General features: G+C 48.7%; 1 protein-coding gene across 5 annotated transcripts in view; it reads left to right on the top strand.

Moving 5' to 3' along the window:
• Positions 1 to 16307, top strand: part of LOC6616551 (teneurin-m) — a 115631-nt gene that overhangs the window by 89682 nt on the left and 9642 nt on the right. For 2 of the 5 annotated variants that reach the window (XM_032718884.1, XM_032718883.1), the window contains exons 3-9: positions 10829 to 11473; positions 12110 to 12991; positions 13269 to 14069; positions 14503 to 14786; positions 14922 to 15333; positions 15424 to 15969; positions 16030 to 16237. In XM_032718884.1, the coding sequence (XP_032574775.1) occupies positions 10829 to 11473; positions 12110 to 12991; positions 13269 to 14069; positions 14503 to 14786; positions 14922 to 15333; positions 15424 to 15969; positions 16030 to 16237 (3778 nt within the window). The remainder of the gene's footprint in view (positions 1 to 10828; positions 11474 to 12109; positions 12992 to 13268; positions 14070 to 14502; positions 14787 to 14921; positions 15334 to 15423; positions 15970 to 16029; positions 16238 to 16307) is intronic. The other 3 variants (XM_032718886.1, XM_032718885.1, XM_032718887.1) reach the window with 2 other exon arrangements.

Raw genomic sequence — 16307 nt, 5'->3', positions numbered from 1 at the left:
GCATAATGCTCCGCCCCCACACACATGCACATACAGACCCCAGCCGAAAACGAGCCGCAAAATGCAAAATTCCGATCGGTTTTATAGAATGCAATAGTCTATGCCGTTTAACGCCGTTCGCAATCGGTCGATTTTGATCGATTATGTGGGCCCAAACCAGTGGCATTCACAACTCCATCGCAGTGCGAGGGAAATTCCGAAAAGGGGCGAGGAAGCGGGGGAAAACTCGCCTCGCCTTGACCAAGTTTCGCCGACAAGTTTCCGCAAATGAAGGAAGAGCGTGCCAAGTCGAAACCCAACCAAGAACAACCCAAATACAAAACACAATTGTGGGATGGGGGGATGGGGTCAATTCAACTGGGCGAGGCAACTGTGCGTTAATGACAGAATAAAACGAAATCCAAACATAAATTACGCGCTTATCAATTTCATTTATCTTTGGATTTCGCTCTGCTCTCGGCGAGAGTTTCGTTTCGTTTCATTTCGTTTTCAGTTTGATGGTTTTGTAATTGAGTAATAAACTTTGGTATCGTTTCGTTAAAGTTCCCTCGTTTTTGGCCAATTTCCCCAATAAATTTTCGCAACTTTGCTTTGCCGCTCCTTCGGATTCTTCTTGTGGCTGTTCTGTTTCTGTTTTTGGCGATGGCTTCTGCTCCTGGTCATTGGTTATTCGCTCCTTGGCGATAAGAGCGCCAACGTTGGGTTCCGGCATCATTATATTCACTCGAACTTTCGAGCGGCGAACGTTTGTATTCCGGAGTTTATTGTCTTCGACGCCTCCGATAAGTGACCATAAAAAGTGCCATTATCTGAATCTATACACTTTAGAGTCTCTCACATCGATTTGTTAATGAGTTTCCACAGTCTTCAAGTTCCAAATTGAGCCTAAAAGCGGAAAGTCGTGCCCAGTCAAGCATTCCTGTCCGCAAAATTTGCTTATTTCATTTCAAACTTTAAGGCAATTTCAGTGCAATCCATCAACCCCCAAAATTGTAGTGCAACCCCCAAATGCTCATCAACTCGCTTTTATGTATATCCTCGCTTGCGAGTGCATATCGCCATAAACAGAGCCATTTATTACAATCAAATTTTAAATGCGCGAATAAATCTTGGAGAGCATGTTCAAAAAAAGGCCTCCATTGTATCTATAAAGCGCTTAAAGCTTAGCTCAGAGCTGCTGCCCCAAATCAAAAAATGGCCGGTCATTGTATCTCGATGGGGATGTCGTTTGGCGATGTCGCAGTGCGCCTAAAATGACACACAATAAATTTTTATTTGCCGCTTTATTAAATTTTATTCGCCCTCGCCTGGGGCCGAACTATGCTAGCCTCTACATTCATCTGTCTGCCAATCGTCTGGCATGGCCATATAAGGATACACCCGCATCCTGCAGTCCTCGGGATACTCTCCTCCCCGGCGATTGCAGACTAAGTGAGTGGGCGCGCGGTGGGCGTGGCTCGTCGCGGAAAAAGGCAAATTCATCAATTACTTAATATAATTACTTTTGGCTTTCGGATTATGCATACAGCACATACACACAGCTCAGCTCGGCAGACGCACACAGGGATCCAAGCGGGGACCAACATTAATACTTAATATAATAAATTGTAGCCAGTCGGTGGGCAATGGCAATGGCATTCCACGGGCAGAAGGCCCATTCCCGGCCAGAGCCACCCTTGTGGCACCCCAGTGCCCAATCCCAAGCCCCTGTTATTGCATATTTTTTGGACCGAAACACAGGACCCAAAACAGGGAGCGTCTGCGCCTGACTTCTGGGCACTGATGCTGCTCCTGCCTGCTGCTCCTGCCTGCTGCTCCTGCCTGCTGCTCCTGCTCCTGCCTCTGTCCTGGCCGGGAACTGCAACTCCATACACGCAATTACCAGTAGCTCTGATGAAATTAACAGGGCCGGCAGGCTGTGGAGAGCGGAGGGGCGTGAGGGGGCACTTTGGAAGGGAAACATTTCATGGATTCCATGGACGACTCGGCTAGCCTGTTTGCCGTTTTAATGGCTTTTAAAGTGCAGCAGAGGGGCAGGGGCTTAGTTCGGAACGAACACGGCATGATCGTAATAAATAAGTTCACAAGAAAACAGCAGTGGCGGAAAAGTGGAAATGGAAAAGCGGGCAGTCACGCTGTTGATCTTGAAAATGATTGCGTATGCAATACGGATCGTGTGGATGTGTGACAGTGTGTTTTTGGGAAAGCAACATTTGCAGAAAATTGCAAATTGAAATATATAGTAAAATTGGCAAACCCTACACTTAAGGTATCCTTCTGCTCAGTAAATATATATATTTATAGATATATGCATCCGAACCTGTAAAGGTTTTAAATTCCCTTCTCTATTTGGTACGTATGCTAAAAAGGGGACAATAAAGAGTTTCAAGTGGATCCAGCGGGCAATTTAAAGTCCATTAAAGTCGGAATTGCTAATCCGAATTAGTGTCGCCGATAATAATATTAATATATGCCAACACTTCGCGTCATGGCCCCTTGGTTATCGGCCAATAAATGCGCCAGTTTATGGGCCAGCATAAATTGCCATAATTTAGCCGTTTGTCAGTTAATAATTTTACATTAATTTATTGGAGCTCATAACCCTGTGGCCACCGGCTCAAAGGCAATTCCAGCGGCCATCAACTTTACAGCTGACCACAATTTAAGGGGTTTTGTGGTTAGAGCGGTAATCGCCTAAAAAAACTCAAATTGTAATATAATTAATTCGCCTGACAATTAGAGCACGGCATAGAAAAGTTATTAATTTCATAAATTTCATAATGTCAAATCCATTTCAGCTATGGCTGCTCTTATGGCCGTTTTTGTTGCGCATATTTAATGGCCATTGTTGCACACAATTAAAGCAATTAAATGCCATAAAAATGGCGAAAAGGCAGAAATGGCGAAACGACAACGGGCACTCATAAATAATGGCAGTTTTAGTGTAAAACGCAAGAGTAAACAGAAAAAACAGAAATTATGACAATTATTGGCAATATTATTAAAGTAATATTAATTGACACGCCAAAGCCCAGGGAAATGTTAATGACAATTTTAATCACACTTAATCTATTTACCCGCCCCAAGAACGCCTGATTCGTAGCTGACCCTCAGGAACAGGCCATCGCCACTCCATGCTCGATATTAGAATTAATCCCTGGCTCATCCACGGGCTCACCCAACTGAAATTGACCTCATCACACCAGCCACTAGGCAGAGGCAATTGGCGATTTCACACACTCACTCACTCGGTCGCGCCGAGATTTGCAGCGTTTTTCCTTTCGCTTTTCCTCACAGCTTTTCCCCGGCTCGTTGTCGCCGTCGGTTTAACTTTATTAAATATAATGGCGAACCAATTTTTTCGCTATGATTTTTATTAGCGCCGTTTATGGATCGAAAAAGCGCAATGGTCCGCTGCTCCCGGTGCGTTGTTATTTTTATGCAGGTATTTCAGTCGCAAGCCAGAGAGCAAATAAAATATGCAGCGGAACAGGCCATGGTTCATTAAGTATGCGCCATGTGGCCGGCCAAACAAACGAGTGCGCTCGAAAGTATGCAATTGAATTTAAATATTGCAAGTGCATGTCCTGCCACCAGTGCGATGCAGTGGCCCACCAGGGGGGTGGTGATAAGGGGTTCCTGGCTTGATGGAGGTGGCGTCCGCTGCCGAGATATGCGCCCGCCCAATGTTTTTTGCAGCTGTGTGCGTTAATTAACACAAACTTTATTACAAAATGTCTGCCGCGGCAAACTTTAATGGCCGCGCATCGCATTGGCCCCCACCATCGCACTGCTCCCCCTGACTCCGCTCCCTTGTATATATCAACATAATGAAATTATAAGCGGTTTGATTTTAATATAAATTACTTTTTATGAGACAATAATTGATGTCCGCACAGGCAGCTGCCGTTTAATGATTATATGCCAGTCATGGATATGACGAATCCGCACCCCAAGCGCCGCGTTTTCGGCTCCCTCGCCAGTAAATAAAGACCAGATCAGTCGATAAAATCCACTTTGCGAAGTCTCCGGCTGCAACGGGCAACTACTTTCAATTAAATGCGATAAGGCTGACAATGTTTATTGACTATAAAATAGGAAACCGACCTGCGATCGGAAAATCAAGGGGAGAAAACAAAATAATGCAAATAATAACGTTGATAAAATAGCGCTTACAGTAATTTAAATTAAATGCATTTAAATGATAAAGGTGAATGCGGGGCAAAAAAACATCGAAGCCAAAAGCAAAAAACAAAAAAAATAAACGTGCAAATAAACAATAACGCAAAAAAGTACGCAATAAATATGGCTGCGCTTTACAGTTCATTAAATCGAAAACAAAAGGCAGCCGCCCCTGCATTTATTTTTACCTTCGCCACGGCCCCAATAACAACAAACAAACAAACAAATTTAAATGCGTAATTAAAATATACTTTTTTCCCGCCTTTATTGGACTGCATTTAATGCTGGCTTTATCGCAATTATTGTTATTAGTTTGCCAAAAGCGGGCCTCATCTCACCTGGCATCCTCGAAATTATGCAAGCATATCGAGCTAATTAAATTTAAAACCGGAAATGGCGAGCTGCAGACAAGGCGCGCATCCTCGTGCCATTAAGCACTAATTTACACGCGTAATAATTATAAGCGAATTTCGACCCTTTCGCGAGAGGATCAGAGAGAGGATCCTGGGCGGGGGCGTAGCACGTAGCAAGGACATCGCCGTGTCCTGCCAGCACTTTGCAGTGCCCTCTTCTCACGGTGCCCTGCCTGCCTGGCGGCTTAATTGGTCTAGAAATTGCACGTCACTGTAGATAAATTTTTATTTGAAAAAGTTTATTAAACATTTGCACTGCTCAGGCACCTCACGTACACCCACCGCCTCCCAGCGCCCACCAGCCCTGCCACGCCCCCTCAATGAGCACTTGTGTGACGTCGTTCTGGCCATTGGCGTTTTTATTGCAAACTTTTTCACTGTTGCCTTTTGGCATTGCCATTTGTGTCGTTCTCTATTGCTCTTTCTGCCCGCTCGTTTTTCTTTTTGTTTGTGCAAATTTTTGTTATTGAAAAAGTTTTGCGTTTTTGTAAAAATTATATGCGAAACTTTTGCTTTGTAATTGCATGCAGGCAGTCGGCGTGGAAGGCCAGCGTTCGCAGGCGCAGGCAAAGAGCCCAGGACCCCTGGGCCCTGAAATGTTATCCCTACGTGTCCTATTACATGTGGGCTGTGCTGATTGGCGGGAAAAGGGTTCGAGGAGCTGACTCGCTCCGCTCGCATAAAATTTAATATTAACCAATATTTGAGCGGGCCAAACAAGCTGAATCGGAATAGACAACGCTTAAGCCACCCTACACTATTAAGCCGGGCATTAAGCGACTAACGGTAAACAAAGCAGACCCACCACGCCCCCAGCCGCCCACCGCGACCCCCATCGGTTCGGCAAACAAGGCGGCGAGGCGAGCGAACGCTCGAGAAATCTTATTTATGCTGGGAAAACTGAAACTGTTATCAAATAATTTATTCGTCTCACCTGCATCAACAAATTAAGTTTTGTTTTCCCCTCCCCGCGCTTCCGCAACCCGAAAAGGAAAAGAAAAATGAAAGGAGCTAGGGCGAAAAGTCCGTGGGGCGGACAAAGGAGCATTATCCACGTGCCCCGCCACTTTCAACTCATTAACTGCCCGCCCGGGCCATTAAGAGACTTATTTTCACACTTGCATAAACTCATTTAGAGCGGGAACAAAACTGAACTGTTAAGAGCCACCCAGGCCACCCAGCCCACCCAGACAGCCAGGCTACGCAGGACGCCAGGGACACGCAAAGGAGCGGGGGAGTCGCCACCTTATCATACGGCACGTCGGCTGCGAGCGCATCGTGACATAAAATTAATGCCCAACCGACAATTTTAATCGGCAACAGTTTTTGTCTTGAGTTATAGCACTGGGAGCAGGACAACCTGTAGTCAGGAGTCTGGATTCTGGATTCCGGGTTTTGGGGGTTCACAATTCTGGATTGTGAGTACTCCACTCTGGGTTCTTGGAGTGGAGTGCGCCGTAAACTTTGCTGCAAGATTTTACCAACTTTTCGGTAGACAGACAAAGAGAGACCGAGGCGGCGGAGGCAGCCGGATGCGTATATTTAAAACTTATTAAATTGCTATAATTTATACGACTTATCTCGCCCCGAGGGTTGCTTAAGCAGCTAAAAATCCCGCTGCATGGCTACGGGCTAAGGGCACACGGCGAGGGCAATTAATTTACATGCAAATCGTGCCGAAAGTTTGCGCCCCACCCGCGTGACACTCATCTCGGCTGTGCTTTTAAGCCTCTGGATTCCGGCATACGGACTACGGCGCACGGAGCCCAGAGTCCGGAACACGGCACCCGGAACCCGGAATGCCAATCCGGATTCATTCTTAGCGCCGCGACTCACCCACACACACACTTGATTAGAGCTTGAGGCGGTGCTGGGGTCGCCCGCTGTGCGCCGCCTGCTTGAAACAATATGGCACCGAGGACTACGACCCTTTTGGGGTATCTTTACGAACGTCGACAGGTTGCCGCATCGTTAGAGGGACCGCTCCCGGACCCAAGTCCTTTATTGTCCTTGTCTGTCTGACTGCCTGGCTGTCCTGCCGTCTTTGCGCGCCTAACAAATTGCAGAATTTTTTGTGTTGATTTATCGCACAAGAGCGGCGGCCGGCAACAATAAAAATAACAACAGCAGGGCGAGCGAGAAACGAGCGCAAATTAAACATTCTGTAATGAGTTTAAAGTTTTAAATGGAATTTTTGATTATAAGCAGCCAAAGAACAAAGGACGCGGCAGTCAGAAAAGCTATTCGTAGTATCGCAATTTGTGCCCACTTACGGTCGTAATTGCGAATGGAGCGACTTGAGCGGGGCGCCAATCACAGTATTTCTGCATTATTCCTAGCATAATAACCGGCCCACGAATGCGGGATTGGATGCATGGGGAATATGAGTTATACATACTTACAGGGGCTGTTTCGTGTCCTACATTTCCACCCCAACGCTCCCCCCGGGCGTTCGCCTCATTGTGAATCCATCATAACCACCTTCGCACATCCCTCGCAGACAACGACGCCAGCAACCCCATCAAATTCCAACGCAAATCTCTGGAAATCCCAGCACTTTGTTCAAACATATAAGCCCAGATCTCCTTTCTGCCGCCGAATCTTCAACTTTTGCTCGTCCGGAACCTGTACGGGATTTTCTTTTCAATTTGGGCCAGGACACATTGAAACGCGAGGCCATTAAACGCTTTAAAATCAACATCAACACCGATGACGACGACAGGGGCAATAAAGTCGACCCAAAAATTGCTTCCTGTGCACATAAAACTCAGTCGGGGCCAGAAACAAGCTAAAATACCTATACACACACACTCAGCGGAACAACTGCTGAGCCTCGCAAACAGACGCGATAAAAGTAAACGAAACACTTTGCCGCCCCATACCCCGATTTCCCCAGCCCACTTAATACTTAAATGCAAACGTGTAAATTATGTGATTTTTCCCCGGCGGCCATGTTTGTTTGCAAACTCCATTACGAACATGGCGGGGCCGCTCACCTGTTTGTTTCAAGCAATCGTCGCGCTTTACCATTAAAATGCGAGGCGCAACAAAAAATACAGAGCCCGAGCTTGGATACCCCTTTATGTGCCTTTATGCGTTTTTCATGTACTTTTATTTGATTGTCGCACGCTTTGGCGCCCCAGAACAGTGGGGCATGGGCATGGCATCCCCACTTAATGGCGATGTTTTTTAGTGCTCAAAATATTAGCAAATGTTCATTAACGGCTATGCAAATTTGTTGTAGCGAGGACCGAGCCAGTTTGCCGGACTCCCGAAAAGGCAATTACTCAAAAAGTACTTAACACACAATTGTTGCGTGTGCCCATGGGATGGGAGCTCAGCCAAAATCCCCAAAAAAGCACTGCCTGCGCATTGAATCTCAATTGGATTTGGCTCTCCTGGGGCAGGCTTCATAAGTTCACCATACGCCTAATTCTCCGGTCTGTTAACCTTGCGAAAATTTCACTCATAACATCGTTTTTAGTTGCAAGAAGCAGAGCGTATGTAAAATTTCCACTTCAAGGAAATCTAGCCACCCCACCCACTTCCCTCCCACATTACAAGGAAACATTCGTCGAGTTTTATGAAAATGGAGTAGAACCTAAACAACAAGTTAGTTGCTTGCTGTTTGAAGAGAATGTTCTTGCGTTAACTAGTGGTGCTATAAACTGAATTGGTCAAAGGATCTTCGGGGTTTTTGTACTACGCTTGCCTTAACATATTACGGAACAGGGTATCTTAGGGTCGAGCATCCTATTTCCATCTGAGAGGGAACTAGGAGGCCAGTAGGGTGAAAACCAGCCGCCTGGAAAGCCAATTAAAATGAAATCAAGCCAGCCACTCGCCCCATTCACTTTTGGCCTGCTTTCGCCCAGCCAACAACTTAGGGAGTTTATTGGTCTGCGACACCTTGGAGCGCGCACACAAGTGCGATGGGGATGTGTATAAATTTGTAATTTTAATATTATTAAAAATGTTAAATTGCACGCAGCATAAATCACATTTCTGTTGCACTCCCGGGGGTGGTGGCGCCAGCTTGTTGCCGTACTTTTGTGGCCTGGAGGGGTTGACACCAACAGAAACGAAACACACAACACATTATATGCCATCGCCATTACTGCCAGCTGCGCTAGCCACACTATTTATATTTTTATTGTCCTCGATGTAACTGGGCTGCTAAAATATCGCCAACCTCACCACCACGCTCGCTGGCGGCTGTGCTATTTTAATTTAAGCGATTTACTCTCGGGTTCATAAAACGACCGCAGGCTTAATCCCCATTTTGCATAAAATGTCAATGCAATAAAATGGAATGAAATTAATAAACCGAAATTTTATGTCCCAGCCCATTAAAGTGTGTAGCTAGCTGGCCGAGAAGGAGTTGCAGTTTACAAGCCCGACCACTTCGAAGTTCCAAGGGGTTAGAGCCAATCACGACGAAGAGCTCATTCAGCTCACTCGAATGCTGCAATCAGGCTGAAAGTTCGAGAGGATCTGGGGTGAGAGATCTGGCTGAAGTGATTGGGTCGTTTACGGGGCAGAAACGACCCAAAGCAGACATATTTGTGATCTATTCGGCCGATAAATTGACCCCGTGTGGGCGGTGGATGCCATTTATCGTGGCATACTTTGTCGTGTCTGCCATTACGTTTAATGACCCCGCAGCACTTTCATCGCATCACCCTCCAAACGCTTCCGGGGAGCAGGAGCACCTCCTTTTTTTAAAAGCATCCAGCGCCCATTAACTTGTGTGAATTTATATCAGTCATTGGCCCGGCTCCTACTGCTAACTGCTATTATGCGTTCGTTAATTATTCACACACAAATACTACTGCCACTGCTGCCATCCCTTTCGCCACACGTTTCGGTCATAAAAACTGCCCGCCCTGCCACGCCCCCTTAACGAGGCAGCCAACTCTGGGGCTCGCCCAGAACTCTCGGCTTAACCTTTGCGACTGGATTGGGGATCTCCTCCCTCCTCCCTCCTCCCTCCTCCCTCCTCCCTCCTCCCTCCTCCCTGGGCATTTATGCATCTCCCAGCCGTCCGCCGCCCCACTTTCCCGCTCACATATGGCGGGATCTTGACATTAAATAAATCTAACAGTCCGTATACGCTTAGTGGGCATCTTTAATACTCATCCGCACATTTCCACAAATGTGTGTATATGTGCAAAAAAAATGACGCAGACATTATTCACGCTATCATTGGGCACACACGAAGGGACAGGGTCAAAAGTGGAGCCACGAGTAGAGACGAGACGGGGCTGCGCTGGGCTGGGCAAACCGTTGTGGGTTAGCACAAACTATGCTCTTGTGGGCTTGCGGATTCCCGACTGCCGTGGCTCGTTTTGCCAGAAATTACGATTTTTGGTGAAAGCGAGCGTTTGTCACCCGCTCGCATTTAAGCCACATGTCGCCGGTGAATGTGTGAATGTGGCACGGAGTCTGCCAATGATAGCCGCATGCATAACCTGGAAAAAAGACTGCCTAAGCCTTGCGTGAAAGTGAGCGGGCCAGAAGATGACCGGCTGAGTCTCAGTTGGACAAAGGCCGCCCTAAAATGGCGTCACCTAGTTGGGGTGGGGGGTTGAGCATCAACCACGTTCAAAACGGCTACCGTGTTACCACCGCTCCATGTCACATAATCGAATTATCATCATGGCATCAACAAATGATTTCAACTTACGCTGTCCTTTGGTCCTTCCTCTGTCACCTCCGCACTGGCCGCCCTGCGGCGTTGCCTTTTTTCACTTCACTTCATTCCGCCAGAGCCCATCCCTGGCCACCTCTGGATCCACATCACCAGGCTGCCGGGAAAACCTTTCTCCTCACTTTTTTACCATTTCTACCGCCGGCTCCTGTTTTGCCAACGTCATTGTCGCTGGTCATTTGCGCTGCTTACTTCATCCATTCATTCGCTGCTCGTCCTTTTTTCAGCTTTGTTCCGTCTGTCGTCTCGTTTGTTTGAGGTTATGTTGAATGTCAGTTTGTTATCCTTGTGCAAATCCTTTTATACAAATGAAATTTGCGCCAAATGGCGATAAGCAAAGTACAATAGTGTGCGGATGGTCTGCACAGACCCAGCTCTCCCACATCCCCGACTCTCCACCACACCCCCCGGAAGCGGAGGTGGGTGACCATTCCACGTTCGAAGCGCTTTTAAATGGAAAATCGCACGCTCAAATGCCCGAATTGATTACTAACTCGCTTTCACCAATCCCATTCCGTTGCAGACATCAACAAGGGATCACCCATCGACTTCAAGAGCGGCTCGGCCTGCTCCACACCCACGAAGGATACGCTGAAGGGCTACGAGCGGAGCACGCAGGGCTGCATGGGTCCTGTGCTGCCGCCGCGCAGCGTCATGAACGGACTGCCCGCACACCACTACTCGGCGCCGATGAACTTCCGCAAGGACCTGGTCGCGCGCTGCTCCTCGCCGTGGTTCGGTATAGGATCCATCTCGGTGCTCTTCGCCTTCGTGGTCATGCTAATCCTGCTGACCACCACCGGCGTTATAAAATGGAACCAGTCGCCACCCTGCTCCGTTCTAGTCGGCAACGAGGCCTCTGAGGTCACGGCTGCCAAGAGCACGAACACTGACCTCTCCAAGCTGCACAACTCATCGGTGCGAGCGAAGAACGGACAAGGAATCGGACTGGCCCAGGGACAATCGGGACTCGGAGCCACAGGCGTGGGATCCGGCGGTGGATCATCGGCGGCCACTGTGACGACGGCCACCTCGAACAGCGGCACCGCCCAAGGACTGCAGTCGACGTCGGCCTCCGCGGAGGCCACGTCCTCGGCGGCCACGTCTTCCTCCCAATCCTCGCTAACGCCTTCGCTGTCCTCGTCCCTGGCGAATGCCAATAATGGAGGTAATTATGCACAACTTTTAATTATTTTTAAATGAGTTTTCGCAAGTTTTGCCAGCCAGCTACCAAGAGGCAAGCTGAGAGAGAACGATTGAGAGAAAGCCAAGACGTCGGAGTATTTAGCGCTTAGCGCCCTCCGGCGGAGACAAAAGTTTATTGTTTTTGTAGGATTTTTTAGACCGAAGTTTGCGCCTGACAGACAGACAGACGCCTACGCCGAATGGGGATTATGCGAATGCCGTTTTCATTATTCCTCGAAACGCCTTCCCATTTCTTTCAATTAAAGTTCAACTTGAGCGCGTTCTTTGGGATTTGTCGGGCTAAAATATTGCATTAATTACTTTTTTGAATTGACAGCAAGGCAGCTGAGAAGGCAGCAGCTAGAATAAGACAGTCGAAAGTTTTTAGTGTCACACAGTTCGGCCTTCTCATTTCCGAGCGCTCTTCAGCCTGTAACCTAGGACCTCTTTAACCGACTAAGAGCTGGACTGCTACGATTGAATTAAAAACCCATTTAACGCTTAATTTAAAAAGCCAAGTGACTAGGGGTGGCTTTCAAAGGAGCGTTCTAACCACAAGGGCTCTCCTAAAGCACCAAGTTTCGATTCCATTCGATTCGTTCGCTTTGTTTACCTGTAGGAAGAGCGATGTCAACGCGGCTGTCAGTCCGTGGGGCAGGAGAAAGAAGAACCCGACATCGCCGAAGCTTAATCGAGGAGCAGGACGAAGATGATGTGGCTACAGATGGAACTTTCAGTGACTTAATTACAAGCGAAAGCCTCAACCAGCAGGCGGCTGAAAAGTATTTGGCAACTACCCCAGCCAAAAGCCCGACAGACGTTCAAGGCAGTACCAATAAAACTTTTCCCCAAATGGATGGAGTATACGGTACCCAAAGGAGCGAGGACACCACGGACACCAGCTACGACTATGTCTATGAAGACGAAGTTGAGCCGGAGACCACCCCTTCGCCCATCCGTAGAACCAAGACGGGGCAACAATTTGGCAAATCATTAAACAGCAATTTACGCAGCGCTGCTAAAACACTGGTCAACAAGAGGAGGAAATATGACCACGGAACGGTGGAAGCGGAGCACATTAAGCACGAGGAGGAGGAGGAGGAGGAGGTGGATGATGAGCAGAAGCTGGAGCGCCACGAAGCGATCGGGATGGCAACGGAGCTGACGACGGAGTCGGAGACCAGCACATTGCCTGCTGTTATTGATGACGATAATCAAAGTGACAACAGCAGCTCAGGCCCAACGCCGGAGACGACTGTAAGGAGTGACACCGATGACATTGTTGAAATCAACACCCCCCCACCCGAGCCAGCTCAAAGCTCTTTCGCCGCCGTCTCGCACCAGCCTGCCATTGAACATGATTTTCAAATCAAAGGGACCGATGCTGGGGGCTTGCAGACGGAGAAACCTGCCACTGATGATATCAATAATGAGCGTGATTTAGCTGACAACTATGAGGTAGACAGCAAGGAGGCGACCTCGCCGGGCACACCTCCACAAGGTATAAATCAAGCCGGCATCGACTGGAAGTCGAGCCCCGCCAGTGGTATAGAGTTGCGATTGAGTTAAGGCTCAAGAAACGTAGAATTAATGCTTTCACCCTAGGGACTTTTATTGATAATGACTTAATAAATTAAATTTCTATTTGTATATATATTTTTAAATATTCTGCCATCCGCGCATAGGCCTAAATGAAAGCATAATTATAATGTTTCTTGAGCCTAATTCCCAATTCTATTCCACTTGTGCCTATTACTCATTCACTTTTTGGTATCAAGGTAAGGATAGTCAGCAAAATGGAAAAGCTTCACTACCAACACATCAATCTGAATCGGATCTGATGATGAACGATGCTTCGCACTATGAGGATATCGATATAGTCAAACTAGATGGATTGCCGATCTCCCATGAGGAGGAGATTTACAAGACGGCAGATAAGGAAAATATGCCATCAAAGAATCAACCATCTCAGCATGTACATAGAAGTCAAAACGAGGTACTGAAAGACCATCAGCAAGGTGACGACGAAAAACCACCCCAACTAGAGCCCCTTAAACCGTATGTGAGTGAGCGTGTTGATCTGCCGGGCAAACGCATATTCCTCAACCTGACTATAGCCACAGACGAGGGCAGTGACTCAGTTTACACCTTGCACGTGGAAGTGCCCACGGGCGGAGGACCCCACTTCATCAAGGAGGTCCTGACGCATGAGAAACCGAATGCCCAGGCAGACAGTTGTGTTCCGGAGCCACCACCGCGCATGCCTGACTGCCCGTGCAGTTGCCTACCGCCTCCGGCGCCCATATATCTGGATGACACCGTTGACATCGACTCTGCCCCACCAGCTCACACTGTTTCGACGAGCACGATCTCGACACCTATTAACCCCTTCCATAGCGAGGAGAAGGATGAAGATGACGGGGTTAGAGATGAGGAGCTAACAGCTTCTTCAAGCACCGCTACTAACCTCCCTAGCACTGAGATCGATAACCACATTGCCGCCTATACTGAACCCACTGTTGGTGCTGGTGGTGTACCGTTTGCATGCCCTGATGTGATGCCAGTACTGATACTGGAAGGTGAATTGTGCACAATGCATTTGTTGCTAACCTCCGCTTTTCTAACCAGCGATTGAATAACCCTACTGAGCGCTGTACAGCCCGTTAACTCCTAGTCTATGTAACTAAACCAGTTAATTTCTCATAAGTCCTCATCTGTACAAATTATCCCAAAGCATCAAATATTGTATTGGCATCACATCAGCATCCAGCAGCAGCCTGGCTTGATTCTGTATATTATTCGTGTTTCCATTTACTAACCCAGCAGGGAAAACTCCATTGGGGGGACTCGCGACTAGGATAGACTAAGTCCTGTATAAAATCGTGTAGCACTAGCGAATCACAATATACATAATCAATGACTAACCAGAATCTAATCCTCTTTGTATCTCTATCATCCCCTCATTGCACTCTCGAAAACATTGCCATCGCTTTGCCGCCGCTGTCGAATCAGGAGCCCGAACATTCCCTGCACGCAGTTTTCCACCGGACGGCACCACCTTTGGCCAGATTACTCTCGGCCAGAAGCTGACCAAGGAGATCCAGCCGTACAGCTACTGGAACATGCAGTTTTACCAGTCGGAACCTGCCTACGTTAAGTTCGACTACACGATTCCGAGGGGCGCCTCCATCGGTGTGTACGGCCGACGCAACGCCCTGCCCACCCACACGCAGTACCACTTTAAGGAAGTGCTCAGCGGATTTAGTGCCAGCACACGAACGGCCCGGGCCGCTCACGTAAGTAGCCTGCATCCAAGTGGCCCTTTCCTGATCGTTACTAACTCAAGTCATTTTTTCATGCACCACCGTCTCATTCATCACCCACTGCACCAATCACTCGCTCGATCGCTCGCTTGGCCTAATTTTGAGCAGCTGTCGATAACGCGGGAGGTGACACGCTATATGGAGCCGGGGCACTGGTTCGTCTCGCTCTACAACGACGACGGGGACGTGCAGGAACTGACCTTCTACGCGGCCGTAGCCGAGGACATGACCCAAAACTGTCCCAACGGCTGCTCCGGCAACGGTCAGTGCCTGCTGGGACACTGCCAGTGCAACCCCGGCTTCGGGGGCGACGACTGCAGCGAGAGCGTGTGCCCCGTACTGTGCTCCCAACATGGCGAGTACACCAATGGGGAGTGCATCTGTAACCCGGGTTGGAAGGGCAAGGAGTGCTCCCTGCGTCACGACGAGTGCGAGGTGGCCGACTGCAGTGGGCACGGCCACTGTGTCAGTGGAAAATGCCAGTGCATGCGCGGCTACAAGGGCAAATTCTGCGAAGAAGGTAGCGCCATGATATAAGATCCTTTTTCCAAATCCAGCTTGCTCTGTCCCATCCCGACTCTTTCTAACACTCTTTCGCTTTTTCTCCCAGTGGACTGCCCACATCCGAACTGCTCAGGCCACGGATTCTGCGCCGATGGCACTTGCATCTGCAAGAAGGGCTGGAAGGGACCTGATTGCGCTACCATGGACCAGGATGCGCTGCAGTGTCTCCCCGACTGTTCCGGCCACGGCACCTTCGACCTGGACACACAGACCTGTACCTGCGAGGCAAAATGGAGTGGGGACGACTGTTCCAAGGAGCTGTGCGACTTGGACTGCGGTCAGCACGGACGTTGTGAAGGTGACGCTTGTGCATGCGACCCGGAGTGGGGTGGCGAGTATTGCAACACCCGGTTGTGCGACGTCCGCTGTAACGAGCATGGCCAGTGCAAGAATGGTACTTGTCTGTGCGTTACTGGATGGAACGGAAAGCACTGCACCATCGAGGGCTGTCCCAATAGCTGCGCCGGGCATGGCCAGTGCCGTGTAAGCGGCGAGGGTCAATGGGAGTGCCGCTGCTACGAGGGCTGGGACGGGCCGGACTGCGGGATTGCACTGGAGTTGAACTGTGGCGACAGCAAGGACAACGACAAGGGTGAGTAGCACATTCGGCGAGTTGATAAGCGAACTCTCTAATACCGATTCTCGATCCTAGATGGCTTGGTTGATTGCGAGGATCCCGAGTGCTGTGCCAGCCACGTATGCAAGACCTCCCAACTATGTGTTTCAGCTCCGAAGCCCATTGATGTGCTGCTCAGAAAGCAGCCGCCAGCTATTACGGCCTCCTTCTTTGAGCGGATGAAGTTCCTCATCGACGAGAGCAGCCTGCAAAACTACGCCAAACTGGAAACCTTTAACGAAAGGTAGGTGATTCGTGGTAGCCAGTTTGCCCTGGACAGTTTTTAGTTACCATTCGAAATCAAGGCCGCTGTG

The sequence above is a fragment of the Drosophila sechellia genome, chromosome 3L (assembly GCF_004382195.2).
Source record: "Drosophila sechellia strain sech25 chromosome 3L, ASM438219v1, whole genome shotgun sequence".
Taxonomy (NCBI): Eukaryota; Metazoa; Arthropoda; class Insecta; order Diptera; family Drosophilidae; genus Drosophila; species Drosophila sechellia.
Note: the sequence above shows the minus strand (reverse complement) of the source record. Positions and strands in the feature narration are given on the sequence as shown.